This window comes from Meleagris gallopavo, chromosome 1, assembly GCF_000146605.3.
Source record: "Meleagris gallopavo isolate NT-WF06-2002-E0010 breed Aviagen turkey brand Nicholas breeding stock chromosome 1, Turkey_5.1, whole genome shotgun sequence".
In the NCBI taxonomy this organism is placed as follows: Eukaryota; Metazoa; Chordata; class Aves; order Galliformes; family Phasianidae; genus Meleagris; species Meleagris gallopavo.
The window spans coordinates 182,610,000-182,619,073 of record NC_015011.2 but is presented as its reverse complement, the minus strand read 5'-3'; the positions used below and the strand labels follow the sequence as shown (position 1 = coordinate 182,619,073).

At 40.1% G+C, this 9,074-nt stretch overlaps 1 protein-coding gene across 1 annotated transcript; it reads left to right on the top strand.

Moving 5' to 3' along the window:
- The first annotated feature begins 111 nt into the window (after positions 1 to 111).
- Positions 112 to 8,064, top strand: LOC104909388 (BRCA2-interacting transcriptional repressor EMSY-like). Its single transcript, XM_031552085.1, is given in 8 exon segments — positions 112 to 214; positions 342 to 444; positions 3,870 to 3,969; positions 4,560 to 4,634; positions 6,945 to 7,120; positions 7,894 to 7,935; positions 7,938 to 7,973; positions 7,976 to 8,064. Coding segments are annotated over 7 exon segments (573 nt in total). The 5' UTR covers positions 112 to 214; positions 342 to 374; the 3' UTR covers positions 8,050 to 8,064.
- The last annotated feature ends 1,010 nt before the right edge of the window (positions 8,065 to 9,074 follow it).

Genomic DNA, 9,074 nt, shown 5'->3' with positions numbered 1-9,074 from the left:
CGATCTGGGCCGTGTGGATCGCTGGAAGAGTTCTTATAATAGGTGCTCTGTGCATAAAGAGAGGGAGGAGACTCGAGCATCTATTCGGAGAGTGTTTCGACATGAAAAAAAGAAGGCTGGGGCAGGAGGTAGGAAACTCAGGAGAAAGGCTTTGGCTGGTGGGAGAGACCATAGGAAGCCCCACGCCTTTGTGAAACTGCTGAATTCCTGCATGGTAACGCATGCCATTAGGTTGGGGCAGGGATGGGAGGGAATGTGGTGTTGTGAGCAGCCTGGGGACTTTGCATTGGGAAGTGGATAGACAGTGGGCTCACGCTTACTGCGTTTGTGTTCCTTTTCAGGGAGGCTGAGCTCTGCGGGAGCACAGAGACAAGATGCCTGTGGTGTGGCCAACGCTTCTGGATCTCAGCAGAGATGAGTGCAAGAGGATCCTTCGCAAACTGGGTACAGTAAGATGCAATTTGTGGGTCTGTATGTTTGCCCTTTTAAGACTTGCCTGCCTGCTGCTTCCATGAAATACTTTATTACGTCTACAGGCAACTTACAAATGATTTCCTGCTTTTTCCGTGTGTCATTAGGCAGACAGACGTGGCTTAAAATGATGTTGAGCAGATGCTCTGCCTGAGCAATAGGGAGAGAACAGAATTGTTTTCGTTGGATTAAATCTCTCGTAGATCCTTGTCCATCTTTGCTTTGATGTGGCAGTGTTTATGGCTATGAACATGCGACATCATATCTGGGCAAGAGGAGGGTCTTTATTTGTTCTTCAGTTCTGTGCTAAGGCACCTATTTGTACCAAAAAGGCATAGAATTTTGATTTGATTGTGGTGTTTCTGTGGTAAAGACTTACAGATTCATAGAATATACCAAGCTGGAAGGGACCTGTGAGAATCATGGAGTTCTACTTCTACCACTGCACAGACTTGAAATGTAAATTAAAAAAAAAAATAATCTGTATGGTATCTTGTGACTTTCAGCCTTCACTTATGTGAGTTGTCAAAGAAATGTGGAAAGTTCTAACTTTACAGCAGGAGCTTTTTGTGTTGTTTCAATTCTAGCTTAATATCTGTGTACTTTGCCCAATAAATGTGTGCGTATATATTGAGATTTTTGATGCTCTATGATTGCAGATGTGTAAGGAGACATCCTATTTTGTTTTGGAAGCTAATAAAAATATTTACTCTTTCCTCACATGCAAGCTTTTGGCTACCATAGGAGAGAGAATCCTTTCATCTGATCCTACACTGTGATTCTTGCGTTCCTAAGAAACTTGTTTTGTTTTGTTTTAAGTTAAGGCCTTTTTCTGAATTAAATGATGCATAGGATTAGAAGAAAAGAGAAGTGAATTTCTTTTCAGGCTGTGCTCTGAGGAGTTTTTTCTAGGAGGTGATGTCAGGAGGAAAGCTGAGCCTGCCACAAACTTCCTGTGACAGTCATGTTAATCATTCAGCTTTTCTAGTTCACGTTTTAAAAGCTAAAAGATTGTGTGTTGTATTCCTTAGCTATGTGAAGGTTCTCGTATACTGTGAAGCCATCGCCATTGTTTTCTGAGAGATGTGAATTTTTTTTTTACCTTGCTCTTTTTTCACTTTGCTTCTTGAGAATCTGGGATTTGCATTCTGTTGGAGCGGTGACACAGTTGTTGCACACAGCATCAAAACGAAGCTGTGCATCCATTAAAGTGATAGCTCTAAGTCTGAAGAGAATCTCGAGGGGCACAAAACTAGGAGAAAGTGCAGGATGCCAAAAAATATGGACCGGATCTCTGCTACTAAATTATGCTAACGTAGCTCTTGCTGGCTGGAAGGGTGGAAAAAAAAACTTCCAGCCGACGGCGGTGTGCTGGCAGAACCCTGCTGGTGCAGCTGAGCCAAACAGAACTGCAGCTACACCTCCTCCAGTGACATAACCTAGGCCGACAGGAAAAAAATAAAAGAAATAAAAATCTTTTTTGCTGGCATGAGCTGTGTCCCCGCCAGAGGGCCCTGCCAGCATAACAGTGATAAGAGCTTGTAGCTGCCGCGTCTCTTCTAGGGTAGAGGAGCTCTCCTTTTATACAGACACACCAGAAGGCTGGAGGGAGAAGGGGCACAGCTAGTCTGCCAGCCACAAAGCAGATCAGTCAAGCTCTCAGCCCAACATCTCATTTGGTTGCTCATTCAAGGCAAAATACAGTGGTGCAGGGAAAGCTGAAATGTATCCTGAGGTGTACAATGCCTTGTGTTGCCCTGCAGCTTTTGTGGCTTACAACTGAATCACCTTGCACTTGAAATACTGGTATTTATATGTGAAACCTGGTTTTTGAAGCATTTATTGGCTTGCTTGATGGTTTCAACGTGAAAAGAGAGCACGTCAGTTAGTAATGCTGTGTAGACAGGAAGGTGAGGAAGCTGGTTACAGCTTCTGTGTAATCTTTTCAAACTCTCAAAAAGCCAGACAGAATGTGCATTTTTTTATTCTTAGTATAGAGCATCTGTATTGAAAATGAAAAAAAGAACCTCTTTGCTAAGTAATTATACAATTGTATCTGAGGATTATTTTATGTTGTTAACAGAGGAAAATAATTAGTATCTTAAATATTATAACATGGTTGTCTAAATAAATGTTGATATTAGTAATCACCATTGCGTTAATTAGCAAATGTTTTATAACCGAAGCTGCAAATGCTTCTGTAGGTCTCTCAGCATCCCTGTGCAGGCTGTGGAGTTAACCAAGGCGACTCTGCTTTGTGTCTTGCCTACTTAATCAGGGCAGCAGAGCAGGGCTTCTTTTCAGCGCAACTCCTTGATTTGATTTGTTAATTGGCTTTTTGGAATCCCAGTCTGAGCAGCATCGGTCGTCTTTAATTGCAGGAAAATTCAGATGTGTTTTGGGGCTCTTGTTAAGTTTTAGCCTGCCCCTTTTATTTATGCTTTTGATTAACTGGGATCTGTTGTGGGGGTGGGATAACTGGTTGTTGAAATGGAGCTCTGAATGAAAGTAATCTGCAGAAATAGCAAAATAATTGGTATTGTTGGTTCAAAGCGTGGCCCTTAGTAATGTTTTCTTTAACACGTAGTGCTATGCTTAGAATAGCAAGCTAGCAGGCTCCAACTGTACGTGCATTAGATGTTTTTGACCCTGTTTAGTAGGACAGCATCCAGTATTTCAGTAGCCTTTAGCTATTATGTTAATTTGAAAGTGCTGATGGTGTTCTCCGTGAGTCACCTGGTATTACATGTTTACGTTACATCAGAGTTACACTTTTGCATGCTAATCTTCGTGATGGCCCTACGTTTAAGACAGGCTGGATTGTTTGGTGTACTGTGTGGCTTTAATTCACTGCAGTGCATTGTTTTCAGATTCGAACAGTTGTACATATCAGGTGAATGGGCATGAAAAGATAATGATAGTCGTGTTTAACAAAATGGAGCTTATGCTCTCCATGCTAATTAAGGAGCAGTACAAGGAAAACAAGTCCGTTACTCTTTTGACAGCATTTCTTCTCTAAGCCTTGTAACTTTTAATAGTGATATGTATTAAATATTTTCTTCTGCTTCTAGAGAGTTCTAAGCTACTACTCAAATTTCTGGACTCTTTTTTCAAGGTTTCTATGTTGAACTGTCAGCTCGGGGAGTGCTTGGGTTTATACAACTAGATAATCCTCTGTGATGATCCAGTTGTTTCATAGAAAAGCTGTAGGCTGCAGAATAATTGACTGAGAGAGTTCTAAACCATCAATCTCTCCTGAAAAGCACTAAATAATTGAAAGACATGTTCCTTGTAATGAGTTTGGAAATTAATAGAGTACTGTCAGTAATACTGAAAATAACATTTTTTCCTTTTGCTGTGAGCGTTAAATAGAACTACTGTTTGCTCTAATTCCTCAGAACTGGAGGCATATGCAGGTGTCATCAGTGCCTTACGTGCACAGGGAGATCTTACGAAAGAGAAGAAGGATCTTCTTGGAGAACTCTCTAAAGTGCTTAGGTAACCCTGACCTTTATAAAGTAAGAGCTGGTGGCCTCTTTTCTTTTAAGAACTTAACATATTTTTTCTATCACTAACATTGTAAAACAAATCTTAATTCTCCGTCTTATGGATGTTTGATTCTGATTTGCTTTGAGTTTTGAGTTTCTGTGGGTGAAGATTTACTGTTTTGCTGATGGCTTTTGAGATATCTAGTGATTGCAGCTATCTCATGAACGCTTGCTAGCTCCAGGTTCCGTCAGGGTAGGATTTTGAGGTCTTTGGGACCACATTACAGCAAGGAAGAATGCTGTATGTTCTGTATAAATTTTTCTACCTTGATATTCCCATCTTTGATTTGGAAATCAGCTGTTTTGCAGTGGCACCCAGCGGACAGTAATGTTCTCTTTATTCTTCAGTAGCACTTGTTGTGCAGTGATTCGTTCTTTCTCACTGTGATAGCAAAAATTAATTGACAATCTCTCAAACCTAAAACGCCTGTCCCCCTTTGTCTCCTGAGTGGATTATTCATAAGTTTCGTTTTAGCTGAAAATTGTAGATAAATGTTCATGTCTCCCTTTGACTAAAATATATTGATATTTTTTTAATAGTATTTCAACAGAGAGACATCGTGCTGAAGTTCGAAGAGCAGTAAATGATGAACGGCTAACGACTATTGCACACAAGTAAGTTAGAGGTCATTTCCTCCATGATTTCCAAAGGTGCCTTTTGGAAAATCCATTATGCCTTAACTGAACGATAGAATTTTCAAGATCGATGGTGATTTAAAGAGCAGCGTATGACTGAAAGAATTATTGTATCAGATTTAGGTCAGGGTGCAAGGACGGATTTAACCTTTTGGATCTCAGGGCATCCCGTTCACTATATGGCACAACATAGGGAAGAGTCTTTTTGTCAAGAGGAGCTTTCTGTAAAATAGACCAGAAGAAACAAAATAGAGAAAAGAGATAAAATGTAAACTTGATGAGCAGCTTGCACAGTTTTTCATCTTTGTTTTATAATTGTTTTTAAGTTTAATTGTGTTTAAATCCATTTGTAAAGGTCATATTAAGAGATACTTGTCTATGTAGAAAGACAAAAGGAAGGAAAGAGATGAGAAACACTGGTGGAAAACAATGCATCAGCAGCGAGGTGGAAAAAAAAAGAACTGCAGCAAGCTGATGACATCAGTGTCCACTGTTCCCTGCTTGATGCAGCTGCTGTGCTGGCATCAGTTGGGCTGGTTTCTCCTTGTATTTGCTTTCCCAGGCTCCACGTGACTTTGAGAGGTGGAGAGAAGCAAGAGGACAAGCGCTTATGTATCTCTGATAGTTAATAGTCTTAAGAAGTGTGCTGAAAGAGGGATGGACTGTGATGATTCCCTCTTTTCTTTTGTGTTATAACCACTGATTTTTAGTTTACCTCGTGTAGCCTAGGTGTTACAGTGAGGAAAAACGAATGGAAATCATGCAACTAGCAAGCTGCTTGGAGTTAGCAATTGTCTGATCATAGATTTGCCAAGATTAGCATACTGTTCTAGTGCTGCAGGATATTTAACATTGTAGTGGTTTAATGCTCATGTTTAAAGAATTAGAAATGCGCTGTTTACCAAACAAAAACCCGCCAACTTCTTCGCACTTCTTTAGAGAAGGAGAACAAATAATAAAAGAAAAATAAGCATTATATTGTCAAGTCTGGCTTATTTCCTTGAATTAAGTATCCTTTTTAAGTAGGAGTTCTGTTTTTAGCATTTTCCAGAGCAAGCGTACAGTTTGTCCCGAAGTAGCAAACTTCAAACGGATGAGATATTATAATCCAGGCAAGGTGCAACTGTAAAGTGTTGCATCTCTTTATTTTTTTTTTTTCCTCTGGTAAATTCTTTGTAAGTGATGGTTGGTAATATAGTATTTGATTTAAATGATCTAACTCGTTAGGAAAGCAGACTTTGCTAGCTTTGCGTTGCGCAACATTTCTAGTCTTGTTTTTGATTTAAAAAATGTATTTTTACCTCAGCTGGTGCAGCTCTGCTTGTACTATGTGAATATGTATGAAGAATGCTGAAGCATATCAAGATTTAACAGCAGAGCAGATCCTCTGCATTTTATGAACTAATTTGTTGTAGTTTTTGCTGCAACTTGCTTGCAGTAGTTCATGTGGGAAGTTGTTTTTTGGAATATATTAATACATTAAATGGGTTGGTTTGTTTAAGAACAACATAACAGCATTGAAAAATAATTTGTTACTCTGATTTCACTGATTTCTCAAATGAGTGCTGTAAAACAGTTATAAGCAGGAACAGCTTTCTATCTAGACAAGCATTTTTTGAAGCATTCTGATTTGTAAGTACTAAGGTTGAGAGAAAATGAGAGGAATCACAGGACTGTAGGGGTTGAAAGGAACCTTTAGAAATCATTGAGTCCAACCCCCCTGCAAAGCAGGCTTCCTACAGCAGACCAGGGAGGAGCAGGCTGGATTCTGTAGAGAAAGATGCTCGGGGTGTACTTGAATCATTTCATGTGCTGTTACTTTGTTTGGGACTACTTCAATCAGTCTGAGAAATTTCAAGGTAAAACAAGAGTTGCATTAGAAGCTGAGGTTTTTTTTCTCTTGCAACGTAATCAGTTTTGGTAATCTTTCATGAAATCTATGGGATTTCTAGCTATTTTTGTCATCCAGAAATGGAGGGTAAACTAACTCTACCTGAGTAGTAGATAATCTGATATGGGGGAGTTGAACGTGTCATCCACAGCCCTGTAAGGGCTTTATAAATCATGTTAAAAGAAGCAGCAACTCTTAGATATGCTATGGGAGGATTTCTGCATCAGTTGGGAAAAAGTAAGGGCTGTCATGAAAGGAAGAAGACTGGAGATATTTCTCTAGTGTGTCTTTAGAAACAGCCTTTTAAATTTTCACTGTTGAAAAGAGGAACTTAAGTAAGAATGCTGAGTGCTTAGGAAAGTCAGCAGAAAAGTTAAAAGATTTTCCTTTCTATTTAGTATGTCTGGGCCAAACAGCTCTTCGGAATGGTCTATAGAAGGTCGTCGATTGGTGCCGCTGATGCCACGGCTTGTTCCACAAACAGCTTTCACTGTTACAGCTAATGCTGTTGCCAATGCAGCTGTTCAGCACAACGCATCTCTTCCAGTCCCTGCAGAAACTGGAAACAAGGAAGGTGAGAGAATGCTGAGGTTCTACACAAGCTATTCATAGTTTAAATTATTTTCTTAGTGCTAGATGCCTTAAAAATCCAAATCTTTCTTTTTTGAAAATGTATCAAGTTAAGTTTGATTTCTACTTTTCTTTTGCCTTTTAAATAATGCTATCTCATGTTCTGTGTAACTTGGCTGGATGTCCTTCAGTTACGCTTCATACAACTACAGGATGTGTAGCACTTCTTCAAAGAGGTTTTTTTTTTTTCTGGTTTTCTAAGAACTATTGGACCATTGTACTGTGACTTGTAAGTAAACTTGAAAATAACCATTACCAAAAATATTTGCTCATTGCTCAAGGAATATTTTAATTTCTTCAAGTGATGTACATTTGAGGGGAGGCAGAAACTGTCTTCTGTCAGTTACCAATCTAGATAAACATTTAAGAAATGAAAGAGATCATTATACTGAATGAACACTAAAATTAAAGATAAATGAACAAACTGTAATGTAAAACATCTGATTATTGTAAAGGAGGATGAAAAGACAAACCCTAGAATTGGCAGCACAAGTTTCTGGGTATGGGAGGAGGGGAGGTTAGATTTCTCCTCTGAAGGCAGTTCATTCCATGGCCGTGCTGAAATCAAACTTGTGAGTATTCAACAATAACAGAATTGCAGAGGCAAGTGTATGCCCCACAGTAAGTCTTTAGCTTGCATTTCAGTTGCTGAGATAGTGATAGAATAATAAATTTCTGTGCTTCACTTATATGGACGGTGTCTTTTCTCCTCTTCAGTGGTGGTTTGCTATTCCTACACAAGTACCACTTCAACCTCAACGCTACCCTTGTTCCAGGTAGCAATGTAGCAACAGTGAAGTCCCTAGACCCACCTGTTCAGTCTCCAGTATATCCTTGCCTAGTGGAAGGACTGTTTATGTCAAAAGTAAGTGATAATAGTAACTGATTAACAAAAGGCAAAGAAAAGGCTTATCTTGTGGCTGAAGCGTGGGCTGAAATAGACGCTCTAGCCTTGGGCAAGTCATTTAATGCCTTTATGCCTTAGTTTAGTCTAAAGAATGAGTATATTGCTTCCCATTTCCAAGGAAATTGCTTCAGGGAGCATTAACAACAAGACTGTAAAGTATTTTGAAAGTGAAATATAGGCAGTGCTTTATATCAGTGGATTTCTAATCCAGCTCATTCAGAAGTTATCTTTAAGGTGGCCCTGCAGGTTGCTTCTGCAGAGGACTTCCCTCTTCCTTGTCCTGCTTAAGTATTGCATATAGTCTCTTATTTGAGTTAGAAAGGTCTCTCCTTCCCACTTTCACAGCTGATCTATGCATTATTTTGGAAATATTTTTGGGCCCTTATTTCAAGACCGGGCTGGACAGGGCTTTGAGCAGCCTGATCTAGTGAGAGGTGTCCCTGCCTGGGGGTTGGAGCTAGATGATCTTAAAGTCCCTTCCAACCCAAACCATTCAGGGACATTGCTAGGAGACTTCCCAGACTGATCTGCCCTTCTGACTACTATCCACTATTGATAGTACAGACTGGCAGTGAAGAAGTTGGTGAGAAAAGCCTGAAGGCTATCGAAGGTGACTTCAGGGGACTGGGGCGGGTAGTTGAAGGAACAGGTGTGCAGGTGGTTATTAAATCTGTACCTTCAGTGGCAGGAAACGATACTGGGATGAGCCTAAAAACCCATCTCTTGAACAAACGGCTTAGGAGTTGGTGCAAACGCAGGAGTTTTGGTTTTTTTGATCATGGGGCAATTTACTCGGCACCTGGCACGATGGCTGCAAATGGAAGCAGCCTGTCTCCATGGGGAAAGAGGGTTGTTGCCGAGGAACTGGCAGGACTTATTGACAGGTGTTTAAACTAGGTATGAAGGGGGAAGGGGACAAAATGAGGACCGCTCATTTTGAGGGGGCAGTTCGAGGCCCCAAACAGAACTTGATGGGTGGAGACAGTGGAGT